Consider the following 25,809-nt stretch of genomic DNA (forward strand, 5'->3'; position numbering starts at 1 on the left):
TATTATCTGGATGCTCTGAGAATGCTCCTTCATTTCCGTTTCCTCACCTATAGAATTAAGATAACTCTCCTCTACTTTATTGACCTCACAAGACTGTTTTGAGGTGAAGACAAAAGAATTCACTCATGAGTGCATGAGAGTCCAATATTTCACACCACTAGCAAGTTTCAAAACCTCACAGCCTTCCTCATCCACGTTGCTGTGGCATTTCATTCCTGACTGTTAGTGCTTAGTGCTTACAAGGTTCTGAGCATCACATAAAGAGGGCAGGAGAGGGCCACAGGTTATGGCAGCTTGGGAACTAGGAGCTCAAGAGGGTAGTAGAGGGCACAAGAGGGTAGGCTGACATGATGAATCCCCACCTCTGCTCCTTGTGTGGCTAAATGTGTCTTGCTGCTGGGGACAACCTGGATGAGCCGAATCATCACAGAAGAAGAGCTTTAGAAAAGGTGAAGCAAGAATTCCCTCTCCTGTGACATGGTCTGGGTTAGTCTGACCCATGTGGGCCCCAATCAAGTCTTCTCTTCCACTGAGCCCACATCCCACTGAGTGGTCAAGAGTCCAGAGATGGCACTTCTCCCTGACACCTTCCCTGCCCTACCACCCCAGGATAACAGATCATATACCCATCTTGTCCTCCTTATCTACCCTGCCAAGGAGTCATTTTTATCCCTGCTCCTTCCTTCAACTCTGCTGACCATGGAAGAAGAACCCTAACTTGGCCTCTTCAGCTCTCTTATTAGAGAGCTGACATCCTCCATGGTAGGAGACCTGAGATGCCACCATCTTACTCCCATGGCCTGGCGATTAACTTGACAGTCCTCAAACCCAAGAGCAGTCAGAATAAGAAAGAGATGGTTGGAGGCAAGTAGAGTGGCCCTTGACCAGAGCTTCAAGTCAGACTACTTAGAGACGGCAAACACCTAGCAAGCTTTCCATTATACAGATCAAGCAGAGAACAAAGTGTTCTGGCTAATCTAATAGTCTGGTTAATATGGAGTCACCATAGAGATCGCCCAGGGATCACCAGTTTCCAAAGACTCAAATACGGTGCAATGTGTTTAACACTAAAATGGGGTTGGTCATAATGTAATCGCTTGTTGATGATTCAGAGGATACTTCAGAATTTTTCGAGGCCTCCAGGCCATCATTATGAGGCCCAATTACCACTGTGCTCTCCAGTGTGTTGAGGTGTCAGTTAATAGAATGGGAGATAACCGGGTTTACTCTGTGCCCTGCTTCCCTCTTCTGAAGCTCCACTCTGCACAAAAATAAAGGGGGTGGGCAGCAACCCTCTCCAGTGCCCTCTCCCAGCAAGGAGGCCGGCAGAAAACAGTGGTCACTGGCAAAGACTGTCCTTTTCTAGACATGGCAGGTGGACCAATATACATTTAGGGGCTCAAATGCAATTTTGCTGGCTCTGATGACTCAGCAACCATTCCCAAGTTTGACTGACATATGTCACAAAGGGCAATGAGACCAAGGCCCAAGGGGCCAGATGGTGGCACATCTGGTTGAGTACACACATTACCAGAAGGACCTGGGTTCAAGCCCCTAGTCCCCACCTGCAGATGTGGGGGGGAGGGGGCAGTTTCACAAGTGGTGAAGCAATGCTGAAGGTGTCTCTCTTTCTCCCTATCGCCCTCTTTCCCCTTTAAATGTCTCTCTGTATCTCTCCAAGGTAAATAAAAATATTTAACAAAAGTAAAATAAAATAGATCAAAGCTCAAAGAAATGCTCTGTGCCCGACACTGGCCCCAGTCATCATGAGATGGCAGAGCCCAGAGTAGAACCAGTTTTCCTGGTTCTAAGGTTCTCTTTCCACCATGGGCTCACAATGAGAGAGGTGACAACCCTGTTCTGAAAAGCCAAGTACATTCTCTTAAAACCATGGGTAATTCCCTCTCCCTCACCCCACCTCCCCCAGGTACTTGTGCACCTGGCAAGGAGCTGGGCATCTTGACACAGTGAATCTAATTCCCAACACTGCACCCAGGGGTCAATGGTGAAATAACTCACCCAGATCTCTGCTTCTATTCACAGAGAAGTGACAAGACGGACCAAGGCCTTGGTCTCACTCACCAGACTGGCTGCGTGTCCGGGTGCTCAGAACCACTGGAATAAAGTCACGGAAACTGCTCTTGGCTTTCTTTTCCAAGGAACCTGGAGAGATATGCGGTTGTGGGCAGAAGGCAGAAACATGCCAGTTAGAGGACAAGGACTGGAAAGTCTCCCCATGAGGCACATGCAATGTCAGAGCAGGGTCTGGGCTTGCCCTTTGTGATGAGTCTTAGCAGCCCTGATGCAGCTGTCCCACGCAAGGCTCTCATAGAGAAAGAGCATTCCTCAGGGGTGGGGGTGCAAAAACAAACAAACAAACAAAAACAACAACAATAAAACAGGGAGATGGGCTTTTTTTTTTTTTTTTTTACTGACATCAAACAAATACACAGACAAACAAGAATTCAAAGACAATGTGTGGAATCAATTCACTGGCCAGGAGGAGGGTTTGATGAATGCCTGTGTGACTCCCTGACCAAGTTATAACTGAGCAGACCAAGCTCCAAGTATGGAACAAAGCAGGAAGATGGGAGCAGGGAACACAGGGAAACTGCTCTAGAACAACAGGCTAGAAAGGGGACATGGGAGTGGGGCACTCAGCTGAGCACACACATTACCAGGTGCAAGGACCCAGGTTGGAGCTCTCACTCCTCACCTGCAGGGGGAACACTTCACAAGAGGTGAAGCAGGTCTGCAGGTATCTATCTTTCACTCTTCCTATCTCTTTCTCCCTCTCCCCTCTCAATATCTCTTTGTCCTATATAATAAGAAAATATGGGAAGGAAAATACAACAGGCTAGAAAGAGACAGGCAGGTGGGGAAAGCCCTGAATACAGGTCTCTGCATGCAGGTACCCCTGTTGTGTGCTCTCTCTGGAGAGGGTGTGAAGAACTACTAGATGGTGGTCCAGGGGATGGCACAGTGGAGAAAGCATTGGACTCTCAAGCATGAGGTCCTGAGTTCAGTCTCTGGCAGCACATGTACCAGAGTGATGTCTGGTTCTTTCTCTCCTCCTATCTTTCTCATTAATAAAGAAATATATATTTTTTTAATTTTTTAAAATAATTTATTTATTTATTCATGAGAAAGATAGGAGGAGAGAAAGAACCAGACATCACTCTGGTACATGTGCTGCCGGGGATCAAACTCAGGACCTCATGGTTGAGAATTCAGTGCTTTATCTACTGCGTCACCTCCCGGACCACAATAATTTTTTTTTCAAAAAAGAACTATTAGAAGCAGAGCACACATCCCCAACCCAGACACCCTGTGTATCCTTAACAATCAAGGTTGAAGATTTCTCAAAACCTGTCCCGTTCACCTGCTAGCTATATATTATTATTATTATTATTATTATTATTATTATTATTATTATTTATTGCCACCAGGGTTATCACTGGGGCTCAGTGCTGGCACTACGAATCCATAGCTCCCAGCAAGCCATGTTTTCCACTTTCTTTCTTTCCTTCCTTTTCTTTCTTTCTTTCTTTACCTTCCTTCCTTCCTTCCTTCCTTCCTTCCTTCCTCTCTCTCTCTCTCTCTCTCTCTAAATCTCTCAATCTCTCTCTCTCTTTCTGTCTTTATATTTTCATAAGACAGAGAGAAACTGAGAGAGACAACCGCAGACCTGCCTCACCGCCCATGAAGCTCCCCCCCCCCCAGGTAGGGAATAAAGGCTCACACCCAGGTCCTTGTGCATGGTAGCAAGTGCTTTCAGCCAGGCGTGCCACCACCTAGATGTCTATTATTGGATTTTTTTTTTTAATCAGTGTACTGCTCAGCTCTGGCTTATGCTGGTGCTGGGGCTTAAACCTGATAATTCTGGTGTCTCAGAATAAACGGCTTTTTGCAAAACCATGATGCTATCTCCCTAGCCCAATTTTATTTTGTTTTAATGAGAGAGAGATACAGAAAGATACAGAGAGAAAAGTACAAAGAAAAACTAGGATACTACTCAGCTATGGTTTAGGAGATGCTAGAGACTGAACTTGGGACCTCAGAGCCTCAGGCATCAAAGTCTTTTTGCAAAGCCATTATGCTGTCTTCTGAACCCTACCTATTTTTTTTTAATGATTTATAATGGGAGTTTTTTCTTTCTTTCTTCCTTCCTTCCCTTTTTCTTTTTCTTTTTTTTTTGGGGGGACTAGTTATTTTAAATATACCAGAGGAAGGGAGAGTGTCAGAAACCCCTACTCTGTTGTGTGTTTTTTTTTTTCTCTCTGTGCTCATTAACCCCTCTTCTTTCCTGAGTCTGGACCCACTGCAGGATACCCTGTGACAGGACTGACTTGTGTCTGTCTGCTAACTGCTTCCTCCGACCACCACCACTCCTTCACCCCCAAGCAGGTCTGCTAACTGCTTCCTCTGACCACCACCACTCCCTCACCCCCAAGCAGGACCTGTTCTGGCAACCAGGGTGAGCAGAATACACCCCCTACTCCCAGCCCCCTGGCCTGTTTAGAGAGGTAACGATTAGATCTCCTCCCCACGGGGGGTGGGGTGTCTCACCATTCTTGTGGGTCTCAGAGCCCCTGCCCCATGAGCTGCCGCAGGGACCCCTGGTAGCCCAGCCCACAGCGCTGGGACTCACAGGGCCTACCTTCCTCATGGCCTTCGGCTGGTTTTCCTGGAGACTGGGACTCAGGCTTTGTCAGCTTCCGGTGCTTGTGCTTTACCCTGACTCCATTGTGCTCTTTTCCTGAATCTGGAGTCCCCCTGGGGATTTTCTTGGTGGGTTCCTGGGGGTCACCAGGCGACTTCCGGCACTGTGGAGAGGTAAAAAGAGTCAGAACTGTGCACTGCTCATTGCTTCTTAAGAGAGATCCCCTAACACAGCACCCTGAGCCCCAATTCGGGCACAAGGTCATACGCTGCCCAGGGTGGGTGTCCCGGGAAAGGGCCTCCTTCCACAATGGGCTCTAGAGACTTCTCTGGACTGAATCCAGTGGCCTTGCTAATCCCCACAAACATGCACAACCCATTTTTTGAAACAGGTCTGCAGGGGCTGCTTTCATAAGCCAAATAACACCCCCCCAAGTCATTTTAGAAGGTGTTAAGGCAGGTCTCACACTCTCTGTATCCAAACACCAAGTCACCAAAATTGCCTCTTCTGCCTGCTGGGAGACCACATTAGTCAAGAACTTCTCTCTGAATGGCAGCGACACCAACATCTAATGCTTACTTTCAGCATCAGCCCATTCAAGAGAAAAAAATTGGTTTGGTTTTCACATGTTAATTCATATCCACCCTACAACCCCTGTCCCCTACGGATGATGCCAAGAAGAAAAAACAGACAGGACACAGAATGCCACTGCAGCACTTCCAACTTCTCAGAACATTCTGCTCACTAGCATTTGTTAGCATTTGATTTCTTCTCCTGACAACCCTGAGAAGGGACGCCCCTGCTGATCTGATGAGGAAACTGAGTCTCCAAGAAAAGAGTTCAAGGCAACATACAGCCTAAAGTGTATCCGCTTGCTCGGGGGCTGCTGCTGACCAGGCAAACCTGCCAGTGAGTTCAATTATGCCTGCAGGGAGGAAGTAGCAGAGCCTAAGACCCAGGACTCCTGGCTCCCAGCCTGGCCTCTCCACGTCAGCTCTCACTCCTCCCCTGCCACTGTTGGTTCAGCCCTGCTCACACCTAGTGCCCAGTGAGTGCATGGTTCTGGATACACGTGCCAAGGACACCCTCAGCCTAAGAGTTACTGTCTCTCAAACTTCGAGGGGTCTCCCCAGTAGGGAAGAAATGAGGTAAGGGGAGGATCCCCAGCACTCTAGATGCCAGGGAGGGTGGATCAAGCAAAATGGAAGTGAAAATAAAATCAGGACCCAGGAAGAAAGGAAGAGTGTGCCCCCCCATAGACCCACATATCACTTTTTAGAACGGCCAACTAAGGGAATGTCAACTATCTTATTGATGGAAATTTTATTTATTTATGTGTGTGTGTGTGTGTGTGTGTGTGTGTGTGTGTGTGTGTGTGTGTGTGTGTATAGAGTCTCAATTCTCCAGACCAGGGAATCATCATTCCTTGTGAAATACCAAGGCTTCCTTCCTACTATCCACTGAATCCATCCTGCTTCTTATCCAGTAGAGGGCTGAGCTGGAAAGTCAAGCTCCATTCTCCCCTCTGTCACCAGTTTCTGCAAACCAAAGTGTTAGAAGAAGAGAAAGAACAGGGGACAAAAGAGGAAGATGAGGGGCTGCTGCTGCAACTCTGACCTTCACATATGGCCAGGGAGAAACTATTTTAAGTCTGGGGGGAATAAAGTAAACTGCACATAAATTTGAACATGTCCTATTTATTTCTGAATGCCATTTTTAGCTGGCTCTTTCAAGTACACATCATTAACTTTTACTTCCTGAGATATGCAGAAACAAGTAGAACTGAACATCTAGGAGGGGTTTCTGCCTGTATCTTCTGCAAGGGTAGCACTGAGAGTAAAATATATATTTATTGCACACTCCAACTTAGGCCATAAGTTAGGAGGATTACGCAGGGGTGGGGGTGGGGAGACATAAGATGTATGTTCTAGCTAAAAAGGTTTGCCACAGAATTTTCCAAAGGATGAAGAGTCAATAAGACACACCCAGCATCAAATGAAACAGATCTCTCCTCTCTCTCTCTCTCTCTCTCTCTCTCTCTCTCTCTCTCTCTCTCCTCTTTGCTGATGATTCAGGAGTTCATGAGGCCTTGGGGCAGGTGGTGGTGGAGACAAGAGACTAGTATGATTCTTGGCCATGCCTTGTGAGAGGCTCTTTGTTGATCTGGTCTGGTTGGGTTAGGTTTTGGTTTTGTGCTTTTGGTTTCTGGTTTCTAGCAGCCTCAGAACTCAAGAGCATGCCAGTGGACTGGACGGCCGGGTGTTGAAGTGTGCTTGTGACATGGGCATGGCCTGTTGTCGTGATGGTCCTGCTGGTACAGGCAGGCCCCACCTGACTGGGAGGAAATCTAGGTGGAGGTGGGGTGGTGATGGGCTGTTCGGAATTAAGCCTTGACCTTAGTTGGCTTATCAGTGGTTTCTGTCTTGGGCAAATGGAACATAAGATCTAAGGCAACTGGTTCTCAGTAGGGGCAGGGGGAAGAGGACATTCACAGCATTATTTTAGGTAGTTACTAAGTGTTGCTTTGAGGCCCCTGATCCTGTAACTTTATTCTCTCTCTCTTCTGTACCTGTATCTAATATGGGGAGGACTGCCTGGCACCAAGCCTTTTGCAAGATATAAACTCCACGAGGGCAGGGGCTGTGTTATTATTGGCAATAGTGACAAGTACAACAATGCCCACTAACATTTCCTATGTGCCAGATACTGTCCTCAGCACCTTATCATCTTAAAAACAGAACAGAACAAAACAAATAATAACAAAAAAATAGCTTCATTGAGAGACAACTGATTGAGATACACAATTCACTTAGGTGTACAACAGTCTCAGAGTACCATAACCAACATTGCTAACTAGCCCCCCAACTTATGCCTGACCCCAAATGTAAGCCCATGAGACCTTCACTCCCTGACTTCCATTCCCCTCCATCCTTGGAAAGCTCGAACGTACTTTCTGCCTCCAGCTGTCGGCCTGTTCTGGACACTTCACATCAGCATCTCATTAAAAAATCTACACCAACCACCCTATGAGTAGGTCCAGTTACTGCCCCATTGTGCAGTTGCAGAAACTGAGGGACACAGAGACTCAGTAGATTCGCTCCATCACATAGCAGGGAATAAGGAGGACCAAGGTGGAAACTCAGGCCTGTGCCTGGATCCAGCGAACATACTCCTCAGCAAAATGCTTGACAGCCCTCCTGAACAGATCTACTCACTGCCTGGAAGGAACTGGCATGCAGTAGTCACTCAATAAATATACTTGCTAAACGTTCAGGGAAACAACTTTCCATCACGAAAGGGAGAGATGGTGTGTGTGGCACAGCTGAATAACATGGGCTTTGGAGCCAAGGAGAGATTGGAGCCCATGTTCAAACAATTTAGGAGGTAAGCACGCTGCCCCCTGGGCTGGTTCTCCTTCCTTCAGTTCAAACAATTTGGGAGCTGTGTAACTTAGGGTGAACTATCCACTCAGTTTATTTCCTTCATTTTCTTATCTGTACACTGAGGTGTAGCACAGAGCTCATGGGACCATTGTAAGGATTAAATGATGGATGTAGAACACACTTTATAGAGTACACATACTACAGTGTACAAGTCCCCAGCCCCCATCAGCAGGGGAGAAGATCCATGAACAGCGAAGCAGTGCTGCAGGTCCCTCTCTCTCCCTCTTCATTCTCCCCTTCCCTCTGTCTCTGCACAATCAGTCAATCAGTCAATCAAATGCTTTTAAAAAACACTTGGGAAGGGAGTTGGGTGGTAGCACAGTGGGTTAAGCGCACGTGGCGCAAAGCACAAGGACCGGCATAAGGATCCTAATTCGAGCCCCCGGCTCCGCACCTGCAGGGGAGTCACTTCACAGGTGGTGAAGCAGGTCTGCAGGTGTCTGTCTTTCTCTCCCCCTCTCTGTCTTCCCCTCCTCTCTCCATTTCTCTCTGTCCTATCCAGCCACAACAACAATGGTAGTAATAACCACAGCAATGATTTAAAAAAAGGGCAACAAAAGAGGAAAAATGGCCTCCAGGAGCAGTGGATTCATGGTGCACTGAGCACCATCAATAACCCTGGAAGCAAAAGAAAAAAAAAAAAAACACTTGGGGAGGAGCTCACCATGTGGTAACCACAAATACTAAATGCATGTTATTCTTTTTTTTAATTTAAAAAAATGTTTTATTTATTTATTTTCCCTTTTGTTGCCCTTGTTTTTTTATTGTTGTTGTAGCTATTGTTGTTGTTATTGATGTTGTCATTGTTAGACAGGTCAGAGAGAAATGGAGAGAGGAGGGAAGACAGAGAGGAGGAGAGAGAGATAGACACCTGCAGACCTGCTTCACCACCTGTGAAGCGACTCCCCTGCAGGTGGGGAGCCGGAAGCTAGAACTGGTATCCTTACATCAGTCCTTGTGCTTCGCGCCACATGTGCTTAACCTGTTGCGCTACCGCCCAACTCCCACATGTTATTCTTATGACCACCAAGGGCAAACTACAGGCTCCTGAACAGGTGTCCAGCATGCTCTAGCAATGCCATGACCTTGGTCCTTACTTGGCATGTCTATGCCCTACAGAAATGGCTGTGAGGTCACTGGGAAGACCCACTGGATCTCTGTCCCTGGGGATCTTAACCTGTAGTCCATGGGGCAAGCTCGAGGCAGAATAATGGATCCACACACCCTTTAAAATTAGCGGCAGGGAGTCAGGCTGTAGCGCTGCGCAGTGGTTAAGCACAGGTGGTGTAAAGCGCAAGGACCGGAGTAAGGATCCCGGTTTGAGCCCTGGCTCCCCACCTGCAAGGGGAGACACTTCACAGGCGGTGAAGCAGGTCTGCAGGTGTCTATCTTTCTCTCCCCCTCTCTGTCTTCCCCTCCTTTCTCCAATTCTCTCTGTCCTATCCAACAATGACAACAACAATAATAATAACCACAACAATAAAACAACAAGGGCAACAAAAGGGAATAAATAAATAAATAAATAAATATTTAAAAAATAAAAATAAAATAAAATTAGCGGCAAAGGAAAATGCTTCATGAGTGGTGAAGCAGGTCTACAGGTGTCTCTCTTTCTCCCTCTCTATCTTCCCTATAAAATAAAATAAAAGGGAGCAGTGGTTTTGTCGTGCAAGCACCAGCAATATCCCTGGTGGCAATGGAAAAAAAAAACAGGTACTGGCAAAATTCCAAGGCTGTGTTTCTGGGGACACAGTACAACTTTCCTTAGTGTCTCAGCACACTTGAATCCAAGAAATGAGAGCCCAGCCATAAACAGTATCCTGGAGCCCTGACTAGAAAATCTGCTCAAGAGTATATCACAACATCCAAACTGAATATCCATTAGTAAAACTTCAAATTTCTTGGTAACCTGAATAATCTGTATGATCAACTACTTCAGCGATCTCCCCAGATCACTGTGGCCTTCAGATCCTTTCTGGAAGGATCTGGATTCAAGTCATCTTAGGGCCTACCTTGTTCTTAGTTCTACCACCCAAGTTTAGACCCCCACCTGCCTTGCACACCTCATCCCCAATGGGGTTGAAACCCAAAGCTACCACACCCCACCCACAAACAAGCATTAGGGATTATGACACTTGGCAAGATGAGCCCCAATGCGAAATTGACTCTAGGCCCACAAAATTCCAAGCCAAACCTGAGGAGACTCCCCAGTGCGGGAGTCAGTAAACCTGTCAAAGGCCAGTGGCGATCTTATTAATACAGGGAAAGGAAGACTGTCTCTGGAGGGAAAGATCCAGTATCAAGTGTGACTTGAAAGGGGACATAAGCCACTCACTGGATATAGGCCTCATGATCACAACAGCCATGCTGGCTTGACAGAGCTACTCTACTGAGGATGAGGTGACGACCCGTGGGGCCCAACTGGGCATCATCCGTGTCTGGGGTGATGTGTCCTCAACCGCAGCCCAGTACTTACTTTGGGTCCGTGGGAAGTCCGGCCTGTGACCTTAGCTTGGGGCTGTGGCTCCTCGCCTTCCTTCTCTTTCTCTTTGCTGCACTTCATTTTCTTGGATGGCAGAGTTTCAGTTCCCCCGTCAGTCACCCCCGAGTCTGGCTGCCATTTGTTCTTACAAGGAAAGGCGCCACCACTTTCTTGTTTCACTCGGGCCTGGCTGGTCTTACTCTGCACTTCAGCCTGGCTGTGCTGGGGAGCCACTGGGAGGCCATCGGCCCGGAAGCAGGTGGCTAGATTGAAGACGACATCACCGTCCACCTTCTCCATTTTTACCCGCCCCAGGTCCACCTGGCTCCCCAGCTGTGAGAGCTCTGTGCCGGAGCCCCTCTTGCTGCTTGGGACCACATCCAAGATGAGCTCCTTGGGGCGGTTGTCATGAGGTAGCAAAGGCAGCTCGGGCATCTTGCGAAGGTTCTGGGGAGTGGCCAGGACCAGCTCATGAGACATGTAGGTGGCCAGCACTTGGTTCTTGGGCTTGGTGTCTCCTGCCAGCTTCAAGCCACAGCCCCCCTGGAGGCCTTCCACTTTTGGACTGCTGTCAGGGCTGAGGTGGCTCTCGGATTCCTCAGGCCCCTGGTTCACTCTTCTGTCCCCAGTGTTGGGCTGGACGGACAGGGCCAGGGTCCCTGTCTGTGGGCTGAGAGTCAAGAGGACAGGGTTGACTTGTTCTTCATAAGGCTTGGCAGCAATCCGGCAAGTTTTGTTCTTTGTGCCAGTGTCCTGCTCTGGAGGGAAGGGACCCCCGGGTCTCGGCTGGCCCTCTGGAAGTCCATGCACCACTTCACTGGGGCCAAGAGACGACACATTAGAAAATTCAGAAACAACGCTGGTGGGCCTGGTGGGCACCCCCTGGCTGGGGGTCAGCTGCCCGGCACTGGAAATGCCAATGGAAAGCAGAGACGCTTGATGGTATGGTGACCAGCCAACGGGCAGGACCTGGGTGCTGGTGGGTTTCCCGTTGACTGAGCACCGTGGGTAGATATTTGCCGGCCCTGCAGGCTTCCATGGAGAGAGTTCCTTGGATTGGCACCCCGGCAGCCCGGGGGCAATGCGGGTTGGGGTGTAGCGTTTGACTGTGCTTGGCTGCCCGTCTGTGCCAGTCTGACTGCCCTTCTTGCTACAGGGTGCCGTGGTGCTCTTGGGCTCTCCTTGATCAATGATGGAGATGGGTTCTTGCTTGGGGAGGTGGCGCGGATCTCGGTTGAGGCCTAGATTGGGGTCTTTGTTGAGCAGAAGGGAGGCAGGCACAGGGTTAGCCACCCCCACGTAGGTGCCGGGGATGGTGCTAATGAGAGCCGTTGAGTTCTTCACCCAGGTGCTTGGGTCTCCATTCCGCACGATCTCGGGGAAGATGACGAGGGGGGATGAGGTGGAGCCCAGGCAGGAAGTGACGTTGCTGGCAGCAGCCTGGGTCGTGCGCTGGGACCTGGACAGGACAGTGGAGAGGAGGGCCTTGCTGCTGGTGTGCACGGGGGTCAGGACAGGCATGGGGGGTGTCTTGCGCTGGTTCGGCAATGGAAGTTTCTGGCGGTTGGACTTGGAGGAGAGGTCAAGGGGCATCTCGCTGCACTCGGGGGGAGAGGCCATCTCTCGCTCCAATTGGGGTGGCGACTTGAGGGGAGAGAAGGTGACTGAAGCGCCTTCTGCTTGCTGCTCAGGCCCCCCAGGCATCTTGGCGGGGTGTGATGGGGCCGAGCTCACAGTGGGGGCTGGCAGCAGAGGCTGGGGAGGAGGGAGCACCTTGGCAGAGGTGGTGGACAGGGAGGCATCTGCCAAAGGCCCCGGGACCCCATCAGGAGCAGGCTGGGTGCTGGTGCTGCTGGGCGGGGATGTGCAGGGAAGCCTGTTCACCTCCAAGGAGACCAGCTTAGAGTCAGAAGGCAGAGGCCGGGCCACAGAGAATGCATACGGGTAAGAGCGGAGCTCCGGGGAGGCCAGCACGCCGGGAAGACACCTGTCCTGCAGGTACGATGGCAGGACCGGGAGCGTGAGTGTGGAGGAGACCCCCAGGGTGGTGGGCAGTGTGGCCACACTGAGCGGCTGCCCACAGCTTGGAGGTGGGATGTAGACCAGCGGCTGGCTTGGAGTCAGCACGGTCCCGGGCTGGAAGGACAGGGGGACTTTCTGCATAGCTGGTGTCTGAGCTGCAGGAAAACACACTCGGCTCAAGCTGAAGGAGGCTGGGATGGGTGCAGAGGTGGGGATGGCGGTTGGCGTGGCAGCAGGCATGGGTGTGGGTGCTGGCGTGAAGATGGGGGCTGGGGTGGGTGCTGGCACTGGTGTAGGTGCAAAGGCAGGGATAAGAGTGGGTGTGGATGGGGGGCCGGAGGATGGAGTCGGGGTGGGCATCGGCACAGATGGAGGGGCAGGAGCTGCTGGGGGGGTGGAGGCTGGCAGGGGAGCCAAAACAGGAGTAGGGACGGGTGCAAGGACCAGGGTCGGAGCTGTAGGGGGCACGGGAGCCTGGATCAGAGCCAAAGGAGGTGCTGACACAGGGGCTGGGAGGGGGGTCGGGGCTGGAGCCGGCAGGGACCCAGGGCCTGAGGGTGGAGCAGAAGCTGGCACGGGCACCAAGACAGAGGCTGAAACCGAAAGAGGGCTTGAATCAGAGAGGAGGGTGGGCACTGACGGTGGTGCTGGAGCCAGGGGGGCAGGGCCTGGCGCCAGAGGAGGGGAAGGAGCCAGCCCGGAAGTGGCTACTTGAACAGGAACCAGCCCAGAATGTGGCACTGGGGTGGGGACGGACAGAGGGACTTGGAATGGGTCTGGAACAGATGGGGGCACTGAGGCTGAACCAGGAGCTGGGGGACAGAGGGGGGCTGGCAGAGGGCTGAAGTTAGTGGTGACCAGAGGCAGGGTGCCCTCCACAGAGACTCCACTTCCCAGAGTTGCCAAAATGAAAGTATTCTTCTCCCCAGCACTGTGCCGCGAGTCCAAAGCCTTCACCCCGGCCGAGGAGCAGTCCACTTGCGAGTTCATCTGGGTGCTGAGCGGAGTCCAGGAAGCGTCGGCCCTGCTGTCACTGGCCTCAGTACTGTCAGCAACAGGAAGCCCGTCTCCTGGGCTGCTCAGTGCCACCAAAAGGCCCTCGGCCTCGCCCACATTCCCAGCATAGTCCATCTGGGGCTGGGGGTCATTGGGCTTGTCTTCTGACTTGTGCCCAAGTTTTTCGGTTGCACTGCCATCTGGGTCTGCCCCCCGGGCACCGATGCCACTCCCAACTGCTGTGAGCTCCACCTGCAATGACAGAAAGACATGCCTGTCTTAGGCAGCTGGTCAGCCTCTCTCAGGAGAAGCGAAGGGCAGGGATCAGTTTCAGTGCCATCTATGGCAACTCCTACGAACTACCAGGTCCATGGCAGCAGGCTAGGTGCATTGTCTGGATGGCTCAGCGCTGCCCCCTTGGCAGGTGGTTTGTGGCATGTGTGACCACCACTTACCTTGGAAAAACTGCTGCTGACACAAAACTCCTGAGATCCAAAGTGCTGGCGGTCACCTGTCGTGGACTCCTCATCAGAAAGAGGTGCTCTTCTAGTATGGGAGACACATCAGGGAGAGAGACGTGAAGCTCATCCCCGGGGCCACCACCACCTCCCTTGTCCCTAGCTACTGCCCCCTACCCATGCTTGCCTTGGTGCCCATAAAACCTGCCTCTTTTACTTTCCTTTGGTCTTTGGAGGAAATCCCAAGGAACTGGGGGTGGGGAAGGGGAGTCATAGACAGGAATCTCCATGCCCGGCTATGAAAGTTCCAGAAAAGGAGGTTTTGTGCTACTGGCAGTCCCTTCTGAACTATTTATTCTGTCTTCTAGAACTTCCACCAAGAGTATGGCAAAAATGCCGACACCTTTGCCTCGTCCCTTGGCATCCCACTCATCTCTTCCATGCAACCTGATTCTAAGTCAGTAAGAGAAGCTGAGTGGTCCAGCAGCTGGCCCAGTGGTCAAAGCTCTGGATTTCTAAGCACGAGGTCCTGAGTTCCATCCCTGGCATTGCATGTGTCAGACTGATGCTCTGGTACTTCCTCTCTCCTATCTCTCTCTCTAATATCAATATTAGCAAATACTGATAAATTAATTAATTTAAAAAATGACAGGGCTGGGAGATAATGGTCTGTAAAAAGACTCTCATGACTCATGCACCAAAGGTACCCGGGTTCAATCCCTAGCACCACCAGAAGCCAGAGCTGAGTGGTGCTCTGGTAAAAAATAAAAATAAAAAATTATGTCAGTTTGAGAGGTGGCTAAAGCATTAGACTCCCAAGCATGAGGTCATGAATTAGGTCCCTGGGACTGCAGATGCCAAGGTGATGCTCTGGTTCTCTTGTCCTCCCCTCGTTAATAAGTAAGCAAAATATAAATGTTTTTAAAGGTAATTGTTAAAAGAAGAGGAGGAAGAAAAGCAAAATGTTGGCTAGAGGTACCATTAGCATGATTCTTTGAGAAAATAAGCACCTTCTTGGGCCAGGTAGTGGTGCACCTGGTTAAGTGCACACATTACAGTGTGCAAGGACCCAGGTTCAAGCCCTGGTTCCCACCTGCAGGGAGAAGCCTTCATAAGGGGTGAAGCAGAGATGCAGGTATCTCTCTCACTCTCTCTCTTTCCCTCTCTACCTCCTCCCTCCTCTCTCAATTCAATAATAAATAATATATAATTTAAGAAAATTTGCAGTAAATAAAAAAATCTTTAAAAAGAAAAGAAACACTTCCACTGTTCTTCATGTTCTGAGTGGGAGTCACCTAGTGCCCAGCCAGCCTTGCCGGGAACAGGTCCACGCCCATTGGTACATACAGTGGCCCTCACCACCAGGAACCCCTTCTTCCTCCCATTCTAGGGTGCCCCTGAGCTCCGGCCCCCAACTTCCCCCTTAGCTTTCTATCCTTGCTTGTATCCTACACCCCGTCTTTGATCTCCCAGCAACACACAAAGGAAAGTACCTCCAAAGGCCACAGACCCCAAATTCAAATTGGCAGACAGCAGAGAGATAGGTTCACGGTCACAGAGCCAAGTCCCATAGGAGGGAGACTCAACTGCAGCCCCTGGCCTGCTCAGAAAGTCTCCATCTATGGAGTAAGATATCTTAGAGAAAAATGGTGTCCTGAAGACCACCCCCCCAAAAAAAAAAAAAAAGCAGACTGGGAGGTTGGAGAGAGAGGACAAACAGTAGAAGTTTGTTATTTGATTCCCAGCATTGTCTATGCCTGAGTGGTTTTCTCTCTCTCTCTCTCTCTCTCTCTCTCTCTCTCTCTCTCTCTCTCTCTCTCTCCTCATTTGTTTTCTCTCTCTCGTCTTTCTCATTAATAGATAAATAAATCTTAAGAGATAAAAGGCAGCTTGCTGGCAGAAGCGAGAGAGCTCCAGTACTAGAAGTGACTGGCGGTGACAAATTGAATGTGTAAATGGTGGTAAGTAAGGGCTGTGAATAAGGGGTAATGGAGGGGCACCAAGGGGAGGCAGGGGTGGGGGTGAGGCTGAGGGTAGGAAAGGGGAACATGTTTCACTTCTGAGAAACAAAGACAAAAAATCTATGCCCAACCTTGGACCAAGGGAGAGGTGGAGAAGGGGAAGGACTGTGGTGTGCTGAAAGCAGGGAGAAGGAGTTGGAGAACAAGAGGGCAAGCGCATGTGAGGAAACCTCAGAGCATCACTCTGCACATGGGATGCCAGGGATTGAACTCAAGACCTCACGCTTAGGAGTCCAGAGTCTAATCCACTGGGCCAACTCCCAGCCCATTCTTTCCATACTTTCTCAAACAAAGGGGAGCTAACGAACAATCTGTTCACTCTCCTTGGCTAGGCTGTCTGCTCTGCACAAACAGACTAGGATAGCAGAAACCTTGCTCTCCAAGGCGCCCAGCAAAAAACAGCCGGCCCAGAGACTCCAGGCAGCATCGAGGATAGGGATGTGCAAGGCTCAGCACACACTCCACTGCTGCTCCTTTTAGAGAGTGTGGGATCAGGAATAGTTTACAGGGGAGAAGGTTGGGGGGCAGTTGGGTGAGACTGGCAGGGTTAAGAGAGGACAAGTGGTGGGGTGCTTCCAGAGGTCAAGCAGGCTTTCATCAGGACTGGAAATCAACCCTGCTGTTTTTTTTTCTTTCCCCCAACATAGACGGACCTGGACAAGTTAAGCTCAAGGCTCTGTAGAACTTAATGCAGCGAGTTGGTCGGTAGCACAGTGGGTTAAGCACAGGTCGCACAAAGCACAAGGACCAGTGTAAGGATCCCAGTTTGATCCCCCAGTTCCCCACCTGCAGGGGAGTCGCTTCATGGGCAGTGAAGCAGGTCTGCAGGTGTCTATCTTTCTCTCCCCCTCTCTGTCTTCCCCTCCCCTCTCCATTTCTCTCTGTCCTATCCAACAATGACAACATCAGTAACAACAATAATAAAACAAGGGCAACAAAAGGGAATAAATATTAAAAAAAAAAGAACAGAACTTAATGCAGAAGCAGCATATCTGTTTGAGACCATTATCCTAATTATTGTTTGTATTTATTTTTTAAAAAAGCTTTATTTTTATTTTGATAGGACAGAGAGAAAGTGAGAGTAGAATAGGGAGACAGAGAAGGAAAAAGAGAGACACAGAACCACTTCACCGCTTATGAAGCATCCCCCCTGCAGGTGGGGACCAGAGACTATCCTGATTTTTAAAAAAATATTTATTTATTCCCTTTTGTTGCCCTTGTTGTTTTATTGTAGTTATTGATGTCGTTGTTGGATAGGACAGCGAGAAATGGAGAGAGGAGGGGAAGACAGAAAGGAGAGAGAGACAGACACCTGCAGACCTGCTTCACCACTTGTGAAGTGACTCCCCAGCAGGTGGGAAGCCAGGGGCTGGAACTGGGATCCTTAATGCTGGTCATTGCGCTTTGCATTACATGCGCTTAACCCTCTGCACTACTGCCCAACTCCCACTATCCTGATTTTTAAGGGGCAGCAATGCCACTAATGTGGACATTATGTCAGCTCCTGCTGGACCCTGACTGTGACATGCACCTAGCTTCCCTGCCCCTGAAGTCTTTTTCCACCTCAAGTCCCACCATAGCCAAAGACTATCTTCTTTCCACCAAAGGTCTTTCCCAAGCATACCTTAAAGGAAACACCAACCTTCACTTCATGTTCCTACAAATCCCTAATGCCCCAGTTCAAATGCCACTGACTCCAGGAAGCCTTCCATGATTTACAGTAGGTTTGTGACTCTTATATGTGCATTTACACAAGAACTATATCCACTACTATACAGCACTCACTGCCAATGCCATGTGACCACTGAACTGCTTTCATTGGGTTTAATAAATGTGTGTGAACACATTAAAATGTACAAGGCCCTGGGGTTCAAGTCCCTAGTCCCTTCCCGAAGGGGGATTAAGCTTCATGAGTGGAGCAGTGCTATAGGCATCTCTCTCTGTCTCTCTCTCTCTGTCTCTGTCTCTCTCTCTCTCTCTCACACACACACACACACAAAATCTCCATTTCCCCTCTCAATTTCTCTCTGTCTTATCACAATTAAAGAAAGGGAGAGGGAAAGAAAATAAGTAAAAGATAAATGTGTGCACAATAAAAGAATAAATGGGTACGAGGAAAGAAAACAGAAAATGAGCTAGAAGCTGGATTAGTCAGTCACTTTGTATCAGCAGAAAGCCCCAGTTCCTGAGACCAAGGAGATGGGGCAATGGATGGGGTGTTGGACTGGCAAGCATGAGGACCAAGGTTCAATCCCTGGCAATGTGTCAGAATGATGTTCTGGCTCTCTCTCTCTCTCTCATCTCTGTCTTCTCTAATTAAGACAAATAAATAAAATATTTTTTAAAAAGGCAGGAAGTCCCAGTCTCCATACCTCAATAGTCAACTACAGCTGAAAGAGCCGGGCAAGGAGTACAAATGTGACTTTAAAAGTGACCCACTGGTGCCGCTTCAGACCCCACATATATAAGTTCTACATTTCCCAAAGGGCTGAGGAAGATGACTTTTAAATAGTGGGAGAATACATTTTGGGAGTCACTGGCAGTACAGCCTAGATTGTCACGGGGAGCAACAATAAAGGGTAGATGAGATCTGAAGTGACAATGCTTCAACGGTCACTCTGACCGCCAGGCATAGTTGGTCATTTAACATCCCAAGGATGTCCATTAAAAGGGAAAAATCAGGTTCTGGGCCCATTTCCTGATCCTTTCTCAGTAAGAATTTAGAACAGAGACTGAACCAAGGCAACTTATCCATCTTTTTGTTTGTTTGTTTGTTTTGTTTTTGAAGGCTCTAGTCCAGGACTCTGCATTAAAGTCTCAAATACTTGTAACTAGTTGCCAATGAATATGTACATACTACTGCCCCATATTCTCCTGACCATTTCTGAGTCATTATCTAAGGACATAGCTCCAACATAAAGGGAAATATCTTTAGTGCTCAGCTTTTGAGAAGGATTCTATTCTATCTCGTATTCTTCAGTCTTGATTTTTCTATTCTCCTAGTAAATTCCTGTTTAGTCCATCGCTAACACATTCCCAGATGTAAAGGACATTAAGCTGTCAGCTTCTTATGGCTTAAGAAAATAATAATGGGGGTCAGGGGTGGTCCATCTGGTTAAGCAACATTTTACTCAGCACAAGGACTCAGGTTCAAGCCCACGTTGCCCACCTGTAGGGGGGAAGCTTCACAAGTGGTGAAGCAGTGCTGCAGGTGCCCTTCTCCCTTCCTTTCTACCCCCCTCCTTTTCAATCTCTCTCTGTCCTATTGAACAAATAATAAATAAATATAAAATAAATTCTAAACTAAAAAAAGAAAATGATAATAAAAAGGTCTATTCTAACCTGATCAGAGTAACTCCAGACAAGCACATACTTCTCCAGATTGGAACAGAACAAAGTAGAGGGGGCAGGTAATGGTGCACTCAGTTGAACAAATGCATTATCATGCAAAAGACCCAGGTTCAAGCCCCTGGTTCCCACTTTTGAAATTAGGATAAGTTATCCACCAAATAAAAATCTTAGATCACCTAAAAAAAAAACATAAATAAATCCAAGTTAAAAACTAAAACAAGGGGCCAGCCAGTGGGACACTTAGTTAAGTGCATATATACCATGCACAAGGTCATGGGTTCAAGCCCCTGCTCCCCACCTGCAGAGGGAAAACTTCATGAGTGGTGAAGCAGCACTACAGGTATTTCTCTCTCCCTCAGCCCTCTCAATTTCTCTGTCTTATCAAATTAAATAACTAAAAGAACAAAGTAGATAGTGCCCATTCATATAAACACACACACACACACACACACACACACACACACACACACACACACACACACACACACATACCAAACACACACCCTTTCATGATTTACCCAAGGCAACACCAGAATGCCACCTCGTTCTGTGTCCCTGATGATTAATCTGACTTAAACAGTCCATGTATTGAAACAACAGCTAACCACTAGCAAGCAGGGAGGAGTTGTGCCCTTCCCAGAAAGGGGGGAAGGCAATGCAACTATCACACACAGCACGTTAGCCAAAAGTGCTGAGAGTCAAGGAGCAAATCCAAAGGCCAGTTGGAAGAAGGGGAAAACACACACACACACACACACACACACACCCCAACAACAACAACAACCCAATAACCCCACACAGAAAAATGATAGGCCTCACCAACTCTCCATTTCAGTGTGAGAGGGACATTAAACAGACAGTTTGGTCCCCTTTTTGATGGCTCTTAAGAATCTCACTTCGAGTCATCATTAGCCTCGTGAGGCAGGAAAGCGCTGATCACCCGAATACCCACTAGCAGTTTTCAATATAAAGCTGAATGCTAGGACCAAAAATATCTTCCACCACGTCTCCTTGAGCACTGAACTTGGATTGCAGCAAACACACACACACACACACACACACACACACACACACACACACACACCTGCCATCGTCTGAGCTTCCCCTTATGGCAGAATCTGACAGTTTTGTTTTTTTTTTTTTTTAAGGAGAGGACAAAGACCCAGTTGGCAAGATGTCATCTGTCGGTTGCCTCAACTCCATCTGAACAGGGAGAGTAATGACACAGCTTTCCCCACCCTCCCAGCAGCTCAGGAAAAGAGGAAACCAACAGCCTCCTCCCTCCCTGGGGGCCCTTCCCAAAGCCTGCTGCAGTTACCCCTCTGGTGAGCAGGGATCGCTTGCCGGAATCTTCCATCACCAACCTTCCCAGTCTCCTCACCTCTCCTCGTTGATGCCACACATGCGAATCCGGTCAGAACTGGTCCAGTTGTGCACCCCGCTGTAGAGCGGTGCTGTAGAAAGCATGACAGCCACTGGCCACCAGATGGGACTTGCTATGGCCACTCCCCCTGGAGAAAAAGGAACCCCCCCCAAAAAATCAAAACTCTTGTTTTAGCCACCTTGCACACAGAAACGTTTAGACACAGGCCATGAGGGAGCCTAGATGTAAAACTGTCTCTTTCATAAGCCGGCCAGTTCCAGAACATTCAGGGCTCGCTGGTGATGTTGGGGGTGGGGGTATGGGGGCAGGACAGTGTGGCAGCACCAGCTTTCTAGAAATGCATAGGATTTTGGACCGCCAGGAACATCCTGTTAATCACCCAGAGTGATTTCTACATTATCTTAAAGACAGATAAGCTCAAGAGTTTGGGAAACTCCATCTGTTTCAGACAAACGAGATGGCAGTCTTTCTTTGACACACGTTTACCTAAGCAGCTACACTTAGAGGGCCCTTCTTACATACAAACAGCACTTTTCTTTTCTTTTTTTTTTTATTATTTAACAGAACAGAGAGAAACTGAGAGGGAAAGGGGAGAGAGAAAGAGAGACATATGAAGCCCTGCTTCACCACTAATGAAGCTTTTTCCCCTCTGCAGGTGGAGACTGAGGGTTTGATCTTGGTTCCTTGCACTTGGTAATGTGTGTGCTCAGCCAAGTATGCCACCACCCAGTCCTCTTAACAGTGATTTGAAAAATGACTAGAGGAGGGACCAGGCAGTGGTGCACCTGGTTAAGCACACACATTACAGTGCACAAGGACCCAGGTTCAAGCCCCTGGACCCTACCTGCAGGGGGAAAGCTTCACAAGTAGTAAAGCAGAGCTGCAGGGCTGTCTCTTTTCCTATCTCACCCTTCCCTTTCAATTTATGTATAATAATATTAAAAATAAATAAAATATGTTTTAAAAGAAAGGAAAAATGACTGGGGGTCCTGCTCTTGACCTCTCTAGCACATATGGGTATGGCAGAATCAAGGTGAAATGACCAATGAGAGCACTCCAGAGAGGGCACACACTTTCTTCAGAAGCCCATAAAAAATGCTCTGAACTGGGGGCCAGGTGAGGGTGCACCTGGCTGAGCACAGTTGCCATGTACAAGCCCCAAACCCTGTCCCCACATTCAGGGAGGAAGCTTACTAAGTGGTGAAGCAGTGCTGCAGGTGTCTCTTTTTCTCTTCCTATCCCCCTTCTCTCTCAATTTCTCTCTGCCCAATTCAAAAAAATGAAAACATAAATATTTTTGGTTTCTTGTTTATTTGTTTGCTTGATAGGACAAAGAGAATTTGAGAGGGGGAGGGAAGACAGAGAGGGAAAGAGAAAATGAGGCACTTGCAGCTCTGCTTCACTATTTGTGAAGCTTCTTTACTGCAGGTGGTGAGCAGGGCTCAAATCCAGGTCCTCGAGCACTGAGTCATGTGTGCACTCAACTGGGTGCACCACAGCCCATCCCCTAAGAAAATAAATAAATAAATGCTCTGTTCAGACTGCAAGTTGGGAGCTCAAGAGGTCTAAAACACATACTCTGGGTAGTACCCAGACCAAAAGTAAGCAGAAAAGCATAAAGTCATGCGCCTCCACTAAGAATCACATCTCTGTCCTTGTCCCTTCCTATCAGTCTGTCACCACCCCCCTACCAGCCAACACTCAGCTCTCGCTGTTGACAATCAGTACACTGCCAAGTGACCTTCTAGACATCAAGAAGAGAGAGAGAGAGACAGAGAGAGAGAGAGAGAGAGAGAGAAGAGAGCCATGCAGTGGCACATTCAGTCAGTTGATCACACATACTACAAGGCACAAATCACCCAAGTTCAGCCCACACTCCACCCCCAGACCCCACCAGCAGGGAGGAAGTTTCACAAGTGGTGATGCAGTATTTTAGGTATCCCCCTTTCCTCTCAATTTCTTTCTGTCTCTAGCCAATAAATAATAAGTAAATGAAATATTTAAAAAAGAAAAAAAGGAAAGAAAAAAAGAGATCATTCGATGGTCTTGTATCAAGATCCTTAAACTCTTAGAGTGACTTATCATCAGCTGAAATTCTTACTCCTCAAAGCACAACTAACAAAATCCTCTAGACAGCTGGTCTCCACTGTGCTGAGAAGCCAATCATAGCAAGATCAAGTCATGTTGTCCAGGACTGGTTTCACTTAGCTGCTGTAGCTGCTGTGCACCTTTTAGAGACAGATTACCATCAATACAGTCTCAGCCATCAACAGCTATACACTGAGCCCTTATGATGTGGCAGCACTGGTGAGCATAATGGGAATCCCACAATGAGCCCAAAAGATTTGGGCCGCTGAAATAGCCCACTGGATAGTGTGCTGCTTTGCCATGAGCCTGGCCCCACCCACCACATTGAAAGAAGCCTCACTGCTGTAGTCTCTCTCTCTCCTTCTGTGCCCCCCCCACCTTTTTATATAGTTTATACCCTCATGGAATGAGACAAACACTAGATGTGTTATAGGCTTAACATCATGGTATGGTATTCTGGAAGGGGGTATAACACAAGGGCTTGAGGATGGTCATGGGCAGAGTGGGCTACAACTAGAAATTAGGGGATCTGGGTAGATCTTGCCAAGGAAGCAAAGGGATGAACTTGTGGTGGGAGTGAGGCGAGGATTTTCTAAGCAGAAGGAACCTCCTCTGCACAGTTCATAAGGCTGAAATCCAAGGGCCAGGGGGCTGCTGGCTGGGACAGTCTAAAGGGCCAGGGACAGAGACACTGAGAGGAACAGAGTCACCCCTTCCCAGTCTTCTTGCCACTCTCCTCTCTATAGGATCCTGTGGCTGTCCCATTGACTGAACCTGCCTTTCTCTGGGCTCTCTTGCCCCTGTGCCTGCTGGCTTCTCTGGGGAGTCTTCTTTCTCACCAGGCACCCCAGAAAACCAGGCTCAAATCACCACCTTGTCTACCTTTTCCCATCTGGACCCCTGCCCTTGCTCTTCCTCTTCCTCCCCCCATCCCTCCCTTCTGCCCTTCCCCACCAGTCTCCAGCTCTTGATTTTCCTCTTTTCCTCCTCCCTCTGTCCTATAACATCCCAGAACTCTATTGTTCCCTCTCTCTCCCTCTCTCTCTCTCTCTCTCTCTCTCACACACACACACATACACACACACACATATACACACACACAAAACTTCTCTTTCTCTCAGGTACTGCCCTCTTTCCCCCAACTTTCTCCCTTGCTCCACTCCTCTCCCTCTTTTATTCCACCTTCTCATCCTTCCATTGGCTTCACTTTCTCCTCTTACTTTCTCTCTCTTCCTCTGTTGTTTTTCTCTTCCCCCTACTCCTCCTCCTCAGCCCTCATTCCCCCTTCCCTTCTACTCTTTGTCCTGAAGCCTGAACCTGCAGACTCCCTCTCTGGTCCCTAGATACCCTCCTCCCCTTCTCCCCAGTCTCCTCATCCTCCTCCCTGGGCTCTCTAAGCTCAGCCTGGCTCTGCCCAACCCCCACCACCTCTCTCCCTGGGTGTGAGCTCCCACTGTTTCAGCCACCACCCACCCCTTTCTAGCACCAAGGACTCCCCAATCTCCAGCACTAGCCCTGACCTCTCTCCTTAGACCCAGACCAGTTTCCAGCTGCCAGCCACTGGCTGTTAATTGGATGTCCACCGAGCCCCTCCAACTCTGTGTGTCTCAAACCGAACTCATTATCTGCTCCCATAAACCTGCTGCCCACCCCCCTCCATGCCCAGCGGGTCTCCTATCTTAGTTAATAGTACCACCACCCCCTAGCTAGAGATTTCAGTCCTGTTGTCTTCAACTCCTTCTCTCTCCCCCATGGCCCACATCCAATCAGGAGCCCGGCCTTAATAAGTCCATCTTCAGCCTCTTTCAACCCCTTCTAGCCACTATCCTCATCATCCCTCACTCGGAATATTATAGCAGCCTCTTAACTGGTCCCTCTGCCTCCAATCTCTTGATTCCACAATCAATTCATCTTCGAAAGCGCCAGTTCGATCCTGCCACCCCATCCCTCCTCAACAGCCCTCTACAGCTTCCCTCCAGCTTCAGAATCGAGCCTACCTCTCTCAGCACAGGTTTGGGTGTGCTCCCCCCCCCCTATGATCTGGGCCCCAAACCCCTTCTCTGGACTCCTCTCCCAAGCCACCCTGTGATTCCCATAAAAACAAGAATAAGATTCCCACAAGAAGGGACTGTCCAGTTTGGGTCTTAGTCCTTCCCTCACTCTGAAAGGATCTCTCCTGGTTATTCTCTTCCTCTGGGGGGTTGGGGGGAGGTCGCCCCTCCAAGTCTGCATGTCATTATCTCACCTCCCCAGTCTAGTCCTGCATCAGTGAACACCACCCTTTTTGGTCAGCCTCACACCTGCCACTTTACCTCTGCCCAGGGTGCTGATTCCAGCCTTCTAAAGAGTGAGGAGTGGGGAGTGTTGCCGGGTGGGCTCCCCAACCAGCTACAGCTACTGCAGGGCTGAAACACCTCCCTTTCTTTGAGGAGTTCTCCCTCCACCCCCCCACACAAAATAGCTTCCCTATAGCGAGTACTCTTTAAGTGCATGTCATATGGTACTGAGCCCTGGATGAGAATTGAGGTGACGACCCTGAGAAATTACGAGAAACAAGATCAACCAAAAAGAGAGGCGGTTTTTCCACTCATTCTTACTCGCTAAAGGAAAAAAACAAAAACAAAACAAAAATGTTAGGCATCAATGAATCTCTCTCTCTCTTTCTCTCTCTCTCTTCCCTCCTCCTTCCCTCCTCTTCTCGATCTCCTCTCTTCTCTCTCTCCATAGCACACATGCTTCAGGACAGCCTGCCTCTAGTCCCCCCCCCCCATTTTGCTCTTCTATAAATCACTATTTTGCTCTTCTAAAAATTGTAAGATATGCAAAGGCTCAGCCCTTGGAGCTCAGATCAGCTGCCCCCCCCCCCAAGAACCAGTTTTGTCTCCATTTGCAATTCAATTC

At 49.0% G+C, this 25,809-nt stretch overlaps 1 protein-coding gene across 9 annotated transcripts in view; it reads right to left on the minus strand.

Moving 5' to 3' along the window:
- The window catches only part of BCORL1 (BCL6 corepressor like 1), a 92,653-nt gene that overhangs the window by 40,551 nt on the left and 26,293 nt on the right, over positions 1-25,809 (minus strand). For all 9 annotated transcript variants that reach the window (XR_009547478.1, XR_009547477.1, XM_060182771.1 and 6 more), the window contains 5 exons: positions 20,818-20,947; positions 14,062-14,152; positions 10,583-13,858; positions 4,661-4,826; positions 2,083-2,163 (listed from right to left, as the gene is read on the minus strand). Coding sequence is in view for 7 of the 9 variants with exons in the window: in XM_060182771.1 (XP_060038754.1) it covers positions 2,083-2,163; positions 4,661-4,826; positions 10,583-13,858; positions 14,062-14,152; positions 20,818-20,903 (3,700 nt within the window). In the remaining 2 variants the exon portion in view is untranslated. The remainder of the gene's footprint in view (positions 1-2,082; positions 2,164-4,660; positions 4,827-10,582; positions 13,859-14,061; positions 14,153-20,817; positions 20,948-25,809) is intronic.

The sequence above is a fragment of the Erinaceus europaeus genome, chromosome X (assembly GCF_950295315.1).
Source record: "Erinaceus europaeus chromosome X, mEriEur2.1, whole genome shotgun sequence".
NCBI lineage: Eukaryota > Metazoa > Chordata > Mammalia > Eulipotyphla > Erinaceidae > Erinaceus > Erinaceus europaeus.